Below are 19,348 nucleotides of genomic sequence, written 5' to 3' on the forward strand. Positions count from 1 at the left end.
ATTTGGTGAGAAAGGAAAAACTGCCAGGAAACTTCCACTTGTGGATAAAACGAGACAAAGCGCTTAACTGGTAGTTTTAAAGAATGCAAAGAGGAGGAAATAAGACGTAATGGATTCGTCTTTCTTATTGCTGAAGATGATTCACTGGAGATAGTTTGGCGTCAAACTTAATATGAAATCAGATAAATATCACTACAAGTTTCCCATGGCTCCCCCCCCTTTTTACCCTCCAAATTTGGGCCAAATGGGTATTTCCCACGATGCGGTTTAGACTGTCTGGATATGTGTGTCTGTGTATGAGAGAGAATTAAAAAAAGATGAGGAGAGTCATCCATTAGTATTGGCAAAAATTGCTATGAATGACTGAAACTGAGTCAAATACTTTTCTGGGTTCTCCCTTCATACTTGATTGGGTTTCATTGTTCTGGCCTGAGTGTTTTTTTTTTTTTTTTTTTAAGTCTGGAAACCCACAAGAGCACTCGGAGCAAAGTAACAGCCAGCTCTCTTTGATTCAGTGCTTCATAAATACCTTTCTAGCCTCATGCACATCTCATCTTACCAACATTTACCCAAGCATAGGGTCTGATAATGGCTTAATTCGTGGAGTAATACGACCCTCCTTGCCCTTTCTCTTTGCCTCTTCCTTATATAACTGTCTGCTGCTTTCAGACGCAAAGTCAAAATCTAAGTTTTTTTTGTGTCACTGAAAGCTTTAAGTCTGCCAGTGCCTTGAGTTTTCAGCACAAAGTCTTTTTCTCTCTTTACTAACCACAGAAAGGATCCATTTAGGTTAATGTCTGTTGTTTCATGAGCTCTGGGTGATCAGTGTTTCAGTGGATTCATGACCCTCCAATCTCCAGCAGCCTCCTGTCTCATCCTGCCATGTATTTATAGTATGTGTAAAAACTGCAGGTCTGTTTGCATACATAATAACACAGCATGCTCACACTGTGTCTCCATGCTGCCTCAGTGTGGCTCGCCGCAGATTTATATGGTGGCCTGTAATTGGCTATTGTTTACACCTTTTTTTTCTCTTTTCTTTTTTTTGCAGCAACGTCCTTCCCACTGTAAGTGTGGGGATTTGTACAGCGTGTGTGTCGGAATGTGTTTATGTGTGTGTGATCATCGCCGTGTGCATGTTTTTTATTTCACGTGGCCGGCGGTGGACCATTATGACTGGGCTGCGTCTGTCCTTGTTTTTCTCTTTTAACGACCCTGCACACTTCAAATTGCCCTGCGCTCTGTTCCACCATTGTGCAGAAGAGAGTGACTGCGGGATTTCAAGTAGCTGTGTGCAAATTAGTCCACGGCCATTTGTTTTCTCTGCCCTTTCAGTCTCATAAATTTGCAGGTGTCCTCAAGCTCTAGAAGAGTTTGATCAATTGTAGTGACATACCAACAAGTCCGGTGCTGTGGTGGTTGGGCCAATTTGCAGGGTTCGTAGTCTTCAGACTTGGGTTTGAGGGTTGTTTGACCACACCTTTTAGTTTTGCTACATATGTCAGAATGCCTTGGGGGTTGGGGGGGTCCTTAGGGTGGGATTGGAGGAATACAGCGAGGGGCGGCATATCTTTTGGATGGGGGCTTTGGCGTTGTGCATCCTCAGGTTGCTAAGTTTCGTCTTTGGTTGCTGCTGAGCAACATTGTAACCAGTAACATTAAAGTTGTACCTGAACCAAAGCAACACAGGAAAGCAAGAGTTCCCATAGCCGGTTTGAGAATGGGTTAGCGAAAGGTTAGCTTAGCGGTTAACTCTACTGTATGTCGTCGCTCTAATGGCCTTCAGTTGTTGCACAGTTTTCCACAATGTATCCTTCTACTTCAGGCACTGTAGAACCAGAGGAAAATTACAAAGTCCCAATAACTGTTGGAGAATGTACTCATTTTAGCTCAAGGAACCCTGTTCTGGGAACCTTTTTTAGCTCCTGTCTTAGGGTAGGTACTGTCTGACAACAGGAACTACGAGTGACAGAGCCAGTTCTTTATTAGTCAAAGACAAACCAATGAAGAAGTGATAATCGCTATTTTTGAACGAAAGTAGCTCTCAGGGGAGCTCCCCGGTGGCTACTTCCCAGAACTAACTCACTCTAACAGCTCAATCAGAAAACACCTTTTGCCTCTGTACCACTACAGTCTACTTCTGGCCTCCTGTTAAGGAAAGAACCAATCGGTTAACTTGAAAGTAGCTTGATGAAGGGCCCCCAACTACGATTATGTGCTGTAACTGCCATTAGAAACAAGCCCGGCTCTTTTGCACTGTGGTTGGTTTGCAGGTTTTGTACTGAGCAGACCAGCTCACTGCAGTGCTGAACAAGGTTGTATAATACGACTCATTACTGTAATTCATATATCAGCCCTGTTATTACCAAGCAGAGTTAATACATAGAGAAAGTAATACAGGAAATGTGATTAAACCCAAATTACACACCGCATATTTAAAAGGACAAAAAAAGACATCAATCAAACAGACACAACTGATTTTGCACATGAAGTTCAGTTTACTCGTCACCACTCAGCCTACAAAAACAGATGTATAATTTCTTCTACGGCTTATTAGGAGCTTGGAGAAAATAACCATGATGTCATCAGGATTATCATGGCTTGGCTTTGGAGACGAGACATTTTTAAAAGAAAGTCAGCATTAAAAGAGGGCACAGAGTTTGAGAGATGTGAGGCATTTTGAAGACGGGGAAAGAGAAAATGCTACAGAGTTAAGCTTGACCCATCCGAAATGTGATGATTTCTGTCTCTGCTGCCATCATTCTTGTGTTTCCTGCAAGCCAAATATAAGATAACAAAAAAAAAACCAAACAAAACCAAACCAAAAAACACTGTTAAATCCATAAATTTAATATCTTTTAAGGTTCTGGCACATAAGAAAGACTCCAGATCATCACGTAAACCAGGGAAGTTACAGCAAGAATCTACAAATTCCACGCAGAAAGTTTTAAAATCTAAAATTCAAAGCCACCCAGGGGAAGTGTGGGTTTTACAACATGTGAAATACACACTCTCATTCTGACCACGGTAGAAACATGGTACGACGGTTATAAACTGATAGAAATGTTTGGATCTCATTTTGAACAAACCCCCTGTTTGAGATGGTTTCCTTTACTTGTTGCATTTGCTTGTTAACCTGGAGAGGGATCTGAAGTGCAGCCGAGATTCAAAGATGACACCTAAAAAGAAAAAACAAGAGCAGACCTCTTTATATAGGTGCAATAAATCACTCATTTCAAATGACACATTACATCATCCATACATCCGTGTTGCAGCAGCGAAGACATGCTTTTCAAAACCATTTGTTTGGATGCGAGCGCTCCATAAACAGCCTGTGAGCTGCAGAGGATGAAAGTCCTGAAAGACATTGGATGTTTATTCACTGCAGGCATAATTGAAGCTAAATTAATTGCCTCTCATTCAATAACCTTCTAGATTGAAAGAGCCTCTCCCTCTTACAGCTCTGTGCCGGGAGCTCCCATTTCAAAGCCGTTTTTGAACTCAACTTGATGATTTAGATGATTACCGTAGACTCGCTGGTACCAGACTGACAGCTGATGCTTGATAGATGGAAGAGACTGATTGCCTGCTTGTCTGATGACGTCCTGGCATGTAGGGTTATGGTTAAAACCTATCATTTCTGAAGATTTTCAGCTTTAAAATGAAATTGTAGTAGTTAAAAACATGACAGATATCAGTCATTACAAATTCTCACCAGTAACACATCAGTAAAATAAATAATGCAGATGCGGCTCAAAGGTTCCCATCAACCCAGCCAGCCCAGAGGTTTGGTCTGGGTCTCCAGCTGCATGTTGGCCCCCAGGAGTGTTTGGTGATTTCGGCCATGTTGCCTGCAGCAGCTGCAGAACACGTGGATCCATCTCAAGGGTTTTTCATCAAAAAGTTCTGTCTTGTCTCAATACAAGATCTCCAGTATACGTTAGTATTTGTTCAGAGTACTTCAGTATATCTCAATACATGAATGGGAGGGATCTGTCAGAGGTGCACAAGTCATGCACCCTACTTGGCATAAGGCGTTATGGCTTTTGTTCATTAAAAAGGTCAGTCTCATGAGCTGAATTGCGTTTTCTTCTTAATGCACACGTGTCATCTTCCACGTGCGATCTTCTGTCACAGTGTTAGGGTTAGGCCACTCCTTGTGTCACTCCCCCTGAGCTTCTGACCAGTAAGAGTCTGTGACTGGAGCTCTGCCAGGTGATTAATGACCCAGCTGAAATTGTAAATGATGTAAAACACTTGCGTTGAACAACTTTGAAAGCGGCTCCCTCTACAGTTGGAGGTTCCGAGGGCTGATGGGGGTTAAGGCATTTCGGGTTGTATTATGCTTTAACTGCATTTCATATATCTCAACGTGATATCAGTGGAATATTGCCATAAGTAATATGCATAAACTCACACTTCATATACTGCAGCAGTATGTTGTCACAAGGAAAAATACGAATTATTAACTTGAAAGGAAACGTTTCATTGTGTGTTTTCATATAGCGTCAGTTTTGCTACTTGACAAGGGAGAGAGAATGTAGTAAATGCTTGGAGTTCTTTATATATACAGTAGCGATCCTGCATTCGAAGCAGACCAACTCATGATCACTCAAAACCGTCATAACACACTTGAGGCTTGACTTGGGCTCGAGCTGAAAGACTCCCGTCGTCGCCATTGCTGCTGTTTGTTGCGCACAAGTGACGCTGGTAACGATGCTGTTGTAGCAGATTCATTTCTTCTCATTGTAGGGGGGAAATCTGAAAGAATGACACAAGAATCACCAGTGCATCTGTTTCCGAGTCTTATCTGCAACCCTCAATATGCAGAATAAGACTGGAAAAGTGTGTGTTTGTGCGTCTGTTGTCTGGAAGTGAGACACAAGTGCAGCCTACACATTCACACTCGTACGTGTGACAAGGATACAAAATTCAGAGGAAATCCAGGTGAAGAGAAGAGGCGAGAAGCGAGATTGATGTCGACTATAGATGAAACAAGTTGTTTTTGTCAAACTGAGGCAGCTTTCAAACCTCTGGTGCATTGTAAGCGAGATGCCACTCTCAACATGTATGCACACACACTCAAACACACACTCAAATCCACACGCAGATGCTTGGCAGGTTTATAGACATTCATGGGAGAGCTATTTTGATAGATCTGATAAATAGCATGGGCCTGAGAGTCTCAAGGTTTAAATACCTTCTTGTGGTGGGTAATTGCATGCAGCTGTGTGTGAACACAAACTTGGCTGTGTGTGTGTGTGTGTGTGTGTGTGTGTGTGTGTGTGTGTGTGTGCATGCTGTTTCTGGATGTCTGCTTGGCAAATTGGGAAACAACAGTGAGTACAGTGGGAACAAGCTGCAGATGTTCACTATTGTAAAAGAACTTAAAGTGACTGATGGATCAGCCAGGAAGTGGAAGATGTAGTAACTGTCACTATCTGGTTTGAAGGGATTCTGGTAGTTTTGATATCGGGCTGAAAAAGCTGGCAAAAATGTCGTAATCGTGATGTTGCAGTATGATTCACAATATCTGAGAGAATCATTTTTGAATCGTAAACCATATTGAAATGATGATGTGTGTGATTTTTTTTTTATATATATATATATATATATATATTTTTTTTTTTTTACAGATCTATATGGAACACAAGTGTTTTCTAAGACTATGCTGTGCAGGCTCAGATGTTTCTCTGCAGCACTGCAATATTTTATTTTGACACACATTCTGCCTTGAGCAAGGGCCGTATTATGGTTTTAGTAAAAGTAATTGTTCCACCCCGTCTCATTTATGATAATCTTTATTAAAATCGATTTCAATTCATGTGTAATCAATTGCCCAGCCCTTCAAAGTGCGATAAATGCTTTCCCCGCCATCCACACCTCTATACCACTACAATTATTGCTGTTTTCCAGAATTTATCATCCTCCCATCTCAGCTCTCCTTGTGGATGAAAATACCCATTATTTTCTGACAAATCTGCGACAAACTGTTTGTGTGTGTTTGTGTGTGTGTATTTTAGTATCCATTACAGTCTTGTTTACCTGCACAGCAGATGTATGATCCTGCGGACTGAGCGCTTTAAAAATGGGATGCGCCAGTCCTGCTGACAGGCCTATTACACCCTCAGTGGTAGAAAAAAAAGAGGGAAAAAAGGAAATACTGGCATTCTTTGAGGAGACACAGCTGTCCAGCACGTGTGTCTTCTTAGCTGCGTGAAACATCTTTACCATCAAAACCCAGAAAATCAGGAAAAGACACAACATGCAGGGCTCACAGTAGCTGATGTCAGTTTATCCCAGGATAGCTGCATGTTGTTTGAGACGCACACGGGGGACAGATGTGCAGTTGTTTTCTTGTCGACAAACTGCAGGTTACACAAGTACAATCCCACATTGAGCTCAAAATCTAGCATCACTGACCTCTTTTATTATAACCTCTTTGCGGGTTTATGCCACTGTAGGTGAACTTGAACGTCTTTTAATTATAGAAGTAAGTTGTTTGTTCTGACCCTTTTATAATTTTGAGTCTGGTCAGGTTTTGGCGCGTAAACACGTGGGTGAGGTTGAACAGAGGTAATGGTTTGGGTTCAAATAAACACTTTTTTGACGGAAACAGGACTCCAACACTCTAACAGGAGTCTCCTGCCTTTCCACCTAATCATCAACTGCACCCTCCACCTTCTTATTCAGATTTTCTTCCCAATTTTATTTACTTTTTTTTTTAAACTTAATTTGACTTCCTACTTTCCTGGATCAAAATTACCACTAGATAGCATCACCATCAGTTCTTTTTTTTTTTTAACAACTTGTGTAGTTACAACCTCTTTGCACTTCTTTCCGGGCAAGACGGGCTATTTTAACATTATTCTTAAATAATTAGTGTTGTGAGAGCTAATGAGAGCTCATTACAGTGTATTAATCCCATGAGTCTAGGGAGAGTGGTAGTTTCTTGCTTAGACACTTGGAAAAGTGAGTTTGAGAGAGAGAAACCTTTCAAAGTCTGTAGTTAAAACAAATCCCTCTTTCAGGCCATATATAGACATCACACCCTGCTACTGCCCTGACACTGCATGCGCGCATACACACACACACACACACACACACACACACATAAACACACCACCTTCTCTGGATAGATGTTCCGCCGCTGACCGCTCATCACGAGTCGCGGTTTAAAAAGAAACTGAACAAGTTAAATATTTGGTTCACAACCACGCTGACTTGTTTCTTCAGAGCCTCTCCAAGAGCTTTACTGGTCTGTCAACACCTTTTTATCCTTTTATCATGATTTCCATTGCACCACCATGACTAATTTACCGGTGGAGGATTGGCTAATGAAGATGGACTCTCCGTAGCTAGAACGAAACTGATGAGTTGTCAGATGATTTTCAGCCTTTAGTGACTTGTGACCGCTCTCAGTGTAGAAAATAAGTCCGGCACAAAATAACGAATCGACCTCAGACCTGGCTCTGAATTATCTAGAACAGACAAAACAATAACACAGGAGATTTCTGGCCTCACACACTTCAGAAATTGCTTTTGTATCAGGTGTGTTAAATGACTTCAGGCAAGCATCTGTTGCTCCAAGGTTTCTGTTGTGTGTCCATTGCAGAGCACCTGCAATTGATTAGTTGACTGAAGAGAGTAATGAATATTATTCTCACATTCACACTCTTTCAAAAGCATAAATCTCTGTGCTAACATGCAGCATTTTTGTGACAGAAAACTGAAATATTGTGCATTTCTAGTTACTGTAGGATGAATGCCGTTGCCTCTGTGTCTCTCAGCTGGTGTGATAGCCGGGCTTCATTTATACAGCGCTTTCCTTGTCTAGTGACACAAACAACACATTCACATGTTCACGCACAGTCTGCTTCGCTAGCTAACCCTAACCCAAACTTGCTAACACATTCAGACACTGACGGTCAAGGTGATTAGGGTTCAGGATCTTGCTCAAAGACAGTTTCACACTTCAGGGATTGAACTAGGAATCTAGACAACCCACAGCAACTCTTTATTGGACATGTTGCTATGAATTTTGGTGCAGAAATTCATGATCCTGTCAGGGATCAGCTGGATTCAGCTGTTTGCCTATACATGTTTAAAAAAAAAAACCACAACTAAATAAGGTAAACCTGCCAATAAAAGCTGTATGATCTTGTCCCCGTGGACAAGGAGTTGACTTTCTGTGTATTGTCCTAATGAGTCGTATTCAACATCAAAAAGTCAACGCACTGCCAAGAAGTGAAAAGTGCTGTCAAAAAGGCGCCAGAGTTTTGCCTCTCAGAGCTCTGTACTCTATAGCAGTTGGAGGAGAAGCAGCATGGAGGACAGTGATGGTGTTTCTGCGGGTACCATCTTTTGTTTCAATCTGTTTGTCAACTTCAGCACCAACCAAACCACTTTAGCTGCCTGAATGCGGATGGGTTGACTGCAGATTGAACCTGTTACCATCGCAGACACAAGCCAGATGTCAGCAGAGATTTCGTCACCAGTGAGAAAGAGGCTTGGTATATTTTTTTTTGTATGGTATTCAGGTGTTGTTGCATTGCAGATTTGCTGTTTCTCACAGTCTGTGTCCATATGATCAGTATGGGCTGCTTGTGTGAAGGTGTTTAGTTTAGTCCCATGCGCATAAACCAGGATGTTTATTTCCAGTGACACTGAGTGAGGACTTAGTTTGGGTCTGAGCAGGTTTAGTGGAGTTCTCCTCACTACATCTACGGTCTAAACGCATCGACTGTCTCAGGCCACTCTTTGGATCCCATTTAGATAGAGATCCAGAGCTGACGTTTCCCATCCTCCATGCTGCAGATCTTTGCTAAATCAATGCTCAGCCAGATGGATTTGTGGCTGGCTGATGTTAAGTGGAGCTCTAAGGCTTTCTGTCACTTACTTACTGTGAGGAGAATTGCCTGAAGAGGACACGCATTCAGTTATATATATATATATATATATATACACACACACACACACACATACACACATAGATTGTTTGTAGCTCTCCAGATTGTGACCGATTGGGAAGGCTGCAGTGTAAATCGATAGCGGCAGCAGACTTCAGCTGGTTCTTCACCTCTGCTTCTCTCTGTGTGATTAAAGAGAGGGGACGGAAATGTCATCTGTCTCCCTTCGTTGCTGTCCTCCTGACTTCTTTCATTGTGGGTCTCTTTGTTGTGTCCATCAAGTAGCTTTGTCTTTTACAGGTACTCTTATCTAGTCTCTTTTCATCTATCCATCCATCCATTTTCTATACCGCTTATCTGTTAAGGGTTGGGGGGGGGGGGGGGAGGCTGGAGCCTATCCCAGGTGACCTCAGGCAAGAGGCAGGGTTCACCCTGGTGGTCCGTCACAGGTCTCTTTTCATGTTTTTCATTATTATTCAGTAAATCCCAGGATTTGTTCTTCCAAAGTGCTCTGTTGGACTGTGACCTCAGTGATGCTGGTATTAGTGAACTACCAGGGAGTAAAAAAACAAAAAATTCTAAAATTAATTGTCTTATCAGCACATATTCAAAAAAATATACGCAGCACTATTGATATATCATAAGCTAATGTCGGCATATTTTCACTCGCACTGTATTCATAATACATTCAACAAACTGCGGCTTTTCAGCTTAACATTATGAACATACGTTCAGCCAAATATATGTGTATGTGTTTGTTCTTCTTGAGCTGTAGTTGCCTAGAAATACAGTAAAAAAGATTTTTGATTTATTTGAATTAAAAAAAGACCGTTTCAAGTGTTGTTCACAGTAAGATGTTTATGTCCAGATTTCTTTGACAGCATTTAGTCCTCAGTCGTCTGTAAACGTCTGGAAATGAAGCCTGAAGGACTCTTGGGTCTTAAGTCTAATTCAAAAAAAGGTCACAGGGATATTTGCTTTATAAAATTACTGCATGTGTGTGTGCTGCTCGGGAAGAAAAGCTGCCGGTTTGATGTGAATCCTATTTTCAGTGTGTGAGTCAGCTCAGGACAGAGGAAGCACTTTTCCATCTCTTTTTAAGGTGCTGTGCTGAGAGACAAAAAGGCAGATTGTTTAAGACTTGGAGAATAAACAGAGTGCCTTAATGAAGACGCGTGTGCTTAAGTGGAAAATATATTCAGCTGCACAGTGGCTGTATCATCCTCTGTTGTCAATACTTGCTGCATGATACATCAGATATATTTCCTCTTCCCCTGCCGCCTCTCATCTCTCTTTTTTTCCTCTTACCCGCCTTACGCCCTCTTATCTTGATCAAGTGACACATCGGTTCACAACAGAGGTCATAGGTCAGGGGCAATTTAGTTCTCCATGTACAGTTTTTCCCCACAGCCAGACATTTGAGACATAAACATAACCAGGTGAGATTTTCTCTAGAATTCAAAGCCCCCCTTCCCACCCTACCCCACCCCCAAAAAGTTATGACATGTCCTTTTCTTAATTGCTAGTGAATGCCTCGTTAAAATGTGTGTTTCTCAGTCTCCTAGTGTGAATTAGCGGTGTAAAAAATGAGTCTGAGACAAACACAGTCATGAGCCTTGACTCCTACAGTCCATTCATTACTACAGCTGCCGGAGCCTGACCTGGATCCAAGAGTGACCCTAGAGTTTTCACAGCACCACAATTGTACACATTTGTCTACTCAAAACAACACATGCATGTCATTTGAAACCAGAATGCAGTTAGATTTTCATTTTTTTTTAATTTGATGCATTTTTTTCCCCCTGGGTCTGTCTGTCTCACAGCGAGTAACGTGATCAATGATCAAACTTCATCAATAGACTCTCTCAAACCCAGTGGGGAGTTGTGCAGTTATCGATTACTTCTGTCTTGTTTTAATTATTGTGGAGTAAAAGAGCGGGGTTAGCTTGACTGCAGTCAATGTGTGTGTGTTGGTGTGTGTGTGTGTGTGTGTGTGTGTGTGTGTGTGTGTGCGCGTGCAGTTGTTTAACCGTATTTATGTGGTCCAAATATTGGAGGACCACTATACTTGTGAGGTCCGATGTGCTGTGTGGAGTCCAAACCCTGCAGCTTTAAATGGCTGTTTTAAGGTCAAGACTTGGTTTTCAGGAGCTGCTGCAGGGAATACAAATGAGTGAATGAATTCATTACTTACACAACCAAAGACCGGACTAAAGACCACTTAAGAGGAGAGAAAAGCCATCCCCCCTTTTGTTAGAACTCTCATTTTTGGGTCAAGGATGCAGTTGGCCTCTGGAAAAAGAATATTCATCTATGCAATTACCCCATAAGTGACCAAAGTAAACGTATGTGTGTCTGTGTGTGTGTTTGACCCACTGCCCCCGACAGCAACACCTCCATGTCCTGTTGTAGATCAGAGGTCAGCATGAACCAGAGATAAATTACTTCCTGCGATGGGCATGTTGACCTCTTGACCTATTGATCGTGTCAGTTGATGCTTGTTCCTCTGGGAGTGTTTGTCACTCACTGACTGGCCCTGCTGCATATTCGTTAATGCGTTCACCACGTAGGACTTCATACACGCTGCAGCACTTCTGCATATTTAACAATTCATTTCCAACACTCATCCAGTGGGTTTAGTGGCTTCACAGAGTTCAGACTGATGGCACTTAAGCTTGTAGCGTCGTGTCAGATGCACAATATCAGATTTTTTGGCAGTGTGCGGATATTTTACAACTTATTTTGGCTTCCAGGGGATATTTACATATGTTGATAGTATCTTATAGAACCATTATTGTGATATTCAGATTTTTGTACATTCTGAAAACGTTTGTTAACATGGGACTTTGAAAAAGTAATACTTTTCTACGTTTCCAAGAACTCAGGGGAAAATAACTTCCATAAATCATGATACAAAACATACGAAAGTGACATATTTAACAGAATGTTAAACTCTGATGCATCCTGCTCCAGATGTAATACATCTTTATCCATTAAAAATGTATATCTCCTTAAGATTTGCTGTTATTTAATATTTTGTAGTATTTGTTAGGCATATTGGGAGATATTCATGGGTATCCATGAGTCATGAGCATCATGGCTTGCCATTGTGACAAGTGACGGTTGTACCTTTTTGAAGTTTTCTCTTTCGGTTGCCCCCCCATCTCTGTATTTGCAGGGCATTTGTGTCTGTCAACTGTATGTCTGTGACTACACAGCTGGTTGATAATATAGTCGTGAGAGAGAAGTAAGGAGGCAAAAGGAGAAAAACAGAGTGGAGAAGAGAGACGCCAGTATCCTCGTTTCTCTTGGCTGAACTGTTATTGTCCTTTTGAGGGTTTCCACATACGCACACCTCTCACTCTTGTTAAGCTGATCTATCACTCTCTCACTCACTCACTCACTCACTCACACACACATATACAATTACATAAACCTTATCCACATCAGCACACCTGCTCAAAACATTAGAGTGTAAAGCAGAATATTCATGCCCTGAAGCATGATGGGAATGGACTTTCAACATCAAAGGCCAGCTCCAAAGTATGTGCGAGTGTGTGTTTTTGTCATCTTTTAGGTCGTTCTGTGCTGTCGCCACACCGCTCTTAATCAGCGGGTATCTCTTCTGCTTCAAAACAGGATATGAAGAATGTCTTCTTCCTGCCTAGCATTATCGGCTGTGACAGCAAACACACCTCAGCTCATATTGGTTCCCTTTTTGATTTCCCGTGAACTTATTACTGTTGTTGAGTCCTCCCTTTCTACTGGAGAAGCCTTTGATTTCCATTTCATTAGGTGGCATGAATTTCAACGATTCAGTCGACTTAACCTTCCTCCCCATTTAAAAAAGGAAAAAAAAAGAGTTTACAGTGTCTCAAAAGAAGCCAGGACTTCAGAGGTTTTCCTCGTTCCTTCTTTCGTCCTGCTTTGAAGACAATGCTTGGCTTTGATGTTGCCTGAACTTTGCTGCAACATGATGCCAGCTCTAATATCCATGGTGAGGACTGGCGAGTGAAGGCTTTCATTCTCAAACTCGGAATGAAGAGTTTGCATCCAAAATGAGATTTTTTTCTTTCTTTCTTTCTTTTTGTAGTACTTCAAAGACATTACAGCTCATCTTTTGAAGTAACTAATAAAAAAAAGACATTTCTAAAAGGGTTGCAGAGTAATTTTGGCTCTTGTTTGATTAGTAAGAAACACTTGAATCCCCTCAGCTCATTGACTTTAAAATAGTTACAGGTGATGTTTTGCCATCTGTATTTTACTTTTCTCTCACATGTGATTGTTAACATATCTGATTTAACTTCAGCAAGTTTCTGAATGTAGTTTTAGGGTTAGCCACCTAGCATAGCAAAGTTGCGGCCAACATTTAGGCTGGTTGTGGAAAATTTATGGAAGTTTCTCAAACAATTTCACTGAAAAAATGTTGCCCATATAATCCAGATTAAATCAAATATTGATTACATATCTGTCAATGATGTGATGACCCCGAGCCCAAATGTGTGATGCGTGGCTTGACCTGTTCAAGAGAGGTGCTTAAACCTGCCAAACTGAAGCGGCATCTTGAGAAAACACACTTGATTGCTGTTTGCTTTCATTGATAACCTCCACAATTGATTATTAGATTCTATTAGAATGGATTAGCTCAAATTATTTGGGCCCTGAAGCCTGTTAGAAGAATAAATAAGTGGTTCTGGTGATGATGTAAGGGCGAGGAGAAAGTCAGTCTGTAACTAAAGAAGGGTTCAAACAGAGAGCAGTGTTCCTCTGCCTGCTGGGAGGCTGTCCATGACCTTTGACCTCTTTACCTCTCACTGCTTTAATTAGAAAAAGAAAAAAGAAGTTTAACCTCAGGGGGAGAGGAAGGAGTGAGGATGCAGATGCATGACGGAGAGGAACATGCACTGAAATCTCAAGTTCAGCAGATGAAGCAGCACACAGCTGCGCACAGGCAGTCGACCAGTCAATTCTAAACTCAGCTTTTACTCTGCTTTGCTGTGTTTGTGTATGCATTTTTGAGGCAGGAGTAGTTCTTCATCAACTCGCCTTCATTATCTAATCTCAAATTCCCCATTAATTCTATATAAATTCTTGCTGGCTGACTTCACTGGAAAAGTACAGGAAGCAATGGAGAACTGAGAGGGCAGCTGAGGTGGAACATGGCAGAACAGAAAACAGCTGTGATAAGAGATCAGGTCTTGTTAGGAAATGATTCACTCAGTCCAAGACGGCTGTTACCCATCATGCAGTAATACTCTCTTAAAGGCTCACTCTCTACGTGTGTTTGCTCCATTGTTTGTGTACTCATGATTCGGTTGATATCAAACTTTGCCTGTCGAAAGTTACCACGCTCAAGATGTTTATCACGCGTTAGATCTGTCCCTGCTGATGTCACTCCTCCAGTCACATACTTACACAACTCCATGAAGGTGTTGCAGAGCACTGACAGAAGAAACGCCGCCTTGCACAGCTCCGTCAGTCACAGTCGGCTCACACTCCCGCTGCCACAACACATTTACTCACACAGTGGTCACATATATTTGTTTGTGCAGGTTTTTACAAATCGGGGAATGACTGCTGCGTTTGTGTGTTAATTTCAGTGCGTTTGCGGGTGTTTGGGAAGGGTGGGATTGTGTATTGGGGGTGTGCAGTGCAAACATAAGAATCTTTTTAAGGTGAGTTTTCATGGATCTGTACACTGATTGAAAGCAACAGCACTGGTGCGTGTGTGCTCTCTGTCTGTTAACCTGGTTTAGTTCAGTTAACAGCTATTAAACCCAGGTGGCATCTTGGAGACCAGCTAAACTCCAAGTCCCATCTTGCCTGACTGTTGTGCGGCTTCTCATCACGAGAAAGGTGGTTAAGATGTTCTCCATCATGGCATCAGAAGCGCTGAGTACGACGCTGGCGTTGCTGTGCTTGGTATCACGTTATGCAACTGTAGCCGAGTGCTAAAATAACAGAAGAATGATTTTCTGCTATTTCTCCACAACATTTATCCTTCTCCAATCTTTCCTGTTTGTCCCTGAGCCATTCTTCTGTTTCATTTTTCCAGGTGACAGTAGCAACAGCCACTCTGTCATCCTATTGGTCAATGCCAAACAACATGTCGCCTGCACAACAATGTCACACTAGAAGAGCCCCCCCCAAAAAATGGCATATTAGACCTTCTGTTGCAGTGTATCCCAGACGCCTCATCTCTGTCCAGATGATGTCACATCACACAGGATAAAGACGCTCATTCGTATCTCTTGATTTCTTGGAAATGTACTGCATCTAAAGATACTTTCTGTTGCACTTTTAGAGATTCATAAGGCTTTTATTTCAGTTCAAATCCTCCCATGTGCCAAATTCAACCTGGATATCTGTTTCTATGAGCAGTCTATAGCCTGGTGCAGTTCTTAATTTCCCTCAGTAGCAGAAATAACACACACACACACACACACAGAGCACCTGAGGCCCAGTTGATGCCGAGTATCTCAAAATGATGGCTCAATACACAAAGCAAAAAATGCAACAATATTGTTCCTTTGAGTGTATCAGTAGGGTAAAGATAATAATTAGTTCCCTGTTTTCAAACGTGGCACATACAATATATCATTTCTGACAGAAACATTTTCTCTTTGTAAGTGGTTGAGATATTGTAATTGCAACCATTGTCTGCTAGGCTCCATCCTGTGTTGGCTCATTCTCCGTCAGTTTCCCTTTTTTTTTTTTGAACGACCCATCGCACCGGTCCTATAGGTCAGAGCTGGGAGGGGTCAGCTGAACAGAGGAATCAATGCAGGCAAACACGCTCTCACGGAGATCAGCTGACCCAATATAAACAAGCTTGTCTGCAGAGCTGCGTGTTACATTCTGCGCGTATTGTGTGGCAAATGTGTACAGATTTATGTGTTTTCTGTCAATATCGCTGAATAATATAAGTGGAAGTCAGTGGAATCTCAGAAAAAGACAAAAACAACATTCTACAGACTGTGGTTCGACGTATATTGTACACTTTTTGTGTGTGTGTGTGTGTGTGTGTGTGTGTGTGTGTGTGTGTGTGTGTGTGTGTGTGTGCGCGCGCAGACACCCCTTTACTTCTTTTAGTGCAGGTTTAGTTGTGTCTTTGTGCTCCCACTACATAATACGACTGACCTTGATCATTGTGTGTCAAACACAGTGAATGTTCTGCTTCCTCCACAACAGCAAAGAGGCTTTCAAACAGGACAACTCAGTGAGAGAGAGGGGGAGAGAGAGAGAGAGAGAGAAAGTGAGAGAGGGAGAACGAGAGAGAGAGAGAGAAAGGGTTAAGATGGGATTAGATGGTTCACACCAGTAGAATACAGACTCTTGAACTTTTTTCCTCGTGGTTCAGCAAAAGATACTGTGAACCATCGACTGGCATTTCTGCTTTCTGTGTCTTGTGAGTGTATCAACTTGTCTTTAAAAAAAACAACCTAATAAAGTAATTTCTACAAGTTAGCTGGTACAACTTCTCAGACTGGAATTCATTTAATTAGTGTTTCTGACGCACTTGGAAGAGTTCATGTTAAAAAAAAAAGAGAGGTCATATAATTATAGCCCTGGGAAAAACCTGCCTGGGTAGTGTGTGTGTGTATATGTTACGTGTGTGTGTGTGTGTGTGTGTAGTAGCTGAAAAAATTCACGTTTTGGCGTCTTTTGCACACTCAGCCTTTAGCGAGTGCAAGGGTTGACCTCACCTACTTTATGTACCACGATGATGAAATAGATGCTAAGTTCTTCTGGCTTTTGCACCCGAATAAGAGAATGATACGTTTCAAACAAACGAGGCCAAAGACAACAACTGAAGGGGGGAAAAAAAGAAGCCTACTGCGAGATGTGAGCCGTGCTGGCCTGCTTGATGTGATTGAATGAGCTCCAATAAAAGCTCCAAGCTCCTGTTTCTGCAGGAAACACCAATTATTCTATCTGCTAGAATCGGCTGGAATATATCCGCCATGGCCAACCTCAAATAAACTTTCATGTTGATTAACTATTAATGTTATATCTCTGTACTTTTTTCCATAATGATCCCTTCAATTATTCCCATAACCAAAATTAAAAATTAACAACGGAAACAGAATAGTTCAATGGTGAAGAAAAATAAAGTGTCCTTTTGTTCTGGATCTTCATCAAAATTTAATTGTTTTTTTTTTATTGCATATATCAATTAGTTTTGTAGTTTTAATTTATTCTTTAGTGTAAGATGCAAAAATAGGGTAAGGGCCGACCTCCAAACAGTATCACGATAATACAAACTTTTAACTCACTTACCATTGATTACATTTTTTAAAAAATATGTCACAGATCTTTGTATTGTAAATTATTATTATTTATTAATTGGAGACTATTTCAAACATTAAAACCATGCAAATGTATTGTGAAAAAGTTAATGTCACATGAAAAGTAATTGCTCATCACCTATTGGGGAAAGTTTTTCCTTGTTTTTTGTTGCTCCTTGGGGTCTCTCGCTGTCATATCCTGTTTTATTATGAAGTGTACTTCTGTTGTGTGTTACGTCCTGTCTTTTTCCATTTCGACACATTTTCTGTCAATAGCTCAGCCCTGAGGGCAGCACGGTGGTGCAGTGGTCAGCACTGTCGCTTCACAGCTAGAAGGTTCCGCGTTTGAGCCCCGGCTCGGGCACGGGGTCTTTCTGTGTGGAGTCTGCATGTTCTCTCTGTTCCTGTGTGGGTTCTCTCTGGTACTCCAGCTTCCTCCCACAGTCCAAAGACATCAAGAGGGGACGAGGATGATTGATACTCTAAATTGACAGTAGGTGGGGCAGTGAGTGTGAATGGTTGTCTGTGTCTATGTCAAAGGTGTCAAACTGGTCCAGTAAAGGGTGGTGTGGCTGCAGGGTTTCATTCCAACCGAGGAAAAGCAACACCTGATCCAACCAATGAGCTGTGTGGACACAGTTTGACACCCCTGCCATATGTGTTGGCCCTGCGATGGACTGGCGACACATCCAGGGTGAACTCCTCCTCTCACCTGAAGGCTGCTGGGATAGGCTCCTGACCCCCCCCCCCCCCCCCCGCGACCCTTAACAGGATAAGCAGTAGAAATTGGTTGGATGGATGGATGGATGGAGCTCAGCCCTGTGTATGAGTCGGCCATTAGGAAATATGTATTTAACAGTAACAATAAAACTGTTTCCCTATTGTACAGAAGGGTACTTCTCAACATGAGCTTGTAATTTCTAACCAGATGTGTTTTTTTTTTTTTACATTTGCCGTGGTGACAGAGAACAGCTGCAGCAGACAGAGGAAGAAACAGACTCACTATTTTATTGGAAAAAAAAGTGCTAAATTGTTCATTTGTCACACTTTGCGCAAACAAGCGATATTTCAGTGACGGAATGACATGAAACCAGCTGACGCTCATGAACTATTCTGATTCTGTCTGTGTTTCTCTGCAGCATGTGGAAGGGCCTGAACGTCAACTGCACCGACAGCTCAGGATACACACCTTTACACCACGCCTCACTCAATGGACACAGGTAAGACTGGACATTGCACAATTCATTGTCCCTAAAGGTTCAAATGACCTTGCTCCTGCCCACATCACATTTTCATTTAATTTAAGTTCCAGACGGATCACAAAGGTCGTTCGGTACTTTTCTTTGAAATGTTCCTCATGTGTCTCATAAAATAAAATCAGAATACATTGCCCCTAGACATTAGAGTAACAAGTTCTCTGAATATTTAAAAGGAAAGACCTCTCTTTTTATAGCGTCTTTTAATTTGAACTAATGTCAGGCCTCAGGTTCAGAGTTTTGGCCGCTGACAACTTAATTTCTGCAGCCCGCTGTGGCAGTGACTTGTGTGTCACAAAGATGCCGCGTCTTCCTGAAGCATTCCCTGCTCTATTGTACCAGAAACAGGACCATAATTTACTAAGTGAACATCATGTTGCAGTGAAGAAGACTTTAAACTAGCGATTTAGACACTAAACTCATGAGGAAAATGTTAGTGAGATAATAAATCAAGTGAGAAGTCGCGTTTCTTCTGCCTTTTATGCTTCTGTGCTGACTCAAGGATGAACTTGAAGGGGTCAGAGGTCACTGTCACGTCACATCGACACAATGTTTCAGGAATGTTTTGAGGGAATTTCTTTAGGTTTGGCTCAGAAGTCCACTGGGACTCAAAGATGAACTGGGATGATTTGAGTGGTTTAAGGTCAAAGATCACATCGCGCACCGCTGAAATGCATTATTTCTAGTTTACATCAACGTCTCACTTTTCTTTTGGGATGTTTGGAGACACTGTCTGCCCTCTTGATTGTGTGACCTTAACTGAGCTCTTTTTCCTGTCCCTGCTGTTGATGGAAGACTGGTTGAAACTGGTGACCAGACATTTCTGAGTAGATCTAATGAGTCATAGGATTTCATCACCTGATGTGTCACAGAATTGGAACGCATTGTAATTAAG

At 41.8% G+C, this 19,348-nt stretch overlaps 1 protein-coding gene across 4 annotated transcripts in view; it reads left to right on the forward strand.

The window, feature by feature from the left end:
• Positions 1-19,348, forward strand: part of anks1b (ankyrin repeat and sterile alpha motif domain containing 1B) — a 216,610-nt gene that overhangs the window by 35,215 nt on the left and 162,047 nt on the right. For all 4 annotated transcript variants that reach the window (XM_086201956.1, XM_086201951.1, XM_086201952.1 and 1 more), the window contains exon 3: positions 18,337-18,417. In XM_086201956.1, coding sequence (XP_086058082.1) covers positions 18,337-18,417 — 81 coding nt within the window. The remainder of the gene's footprint in view (positions 1-18,336; positions 18,418-19,348) is intronic.

Source organism: Aulostomus chinensis, chromosome 4 (genome assembly GCF_037954235.1).
Source record: "Aulostomus chinensis isolate RoL2024-O1b breed Wild chromosome 4, RoL_Achi_v1.0, whole genome shotgun sequence".
NCBI lineage: Eukaryota > Metazoa > Chordata > Actinopteri > Syngnathiformes > Aulostomidae > Aulostomus > Aulostomus chinensis.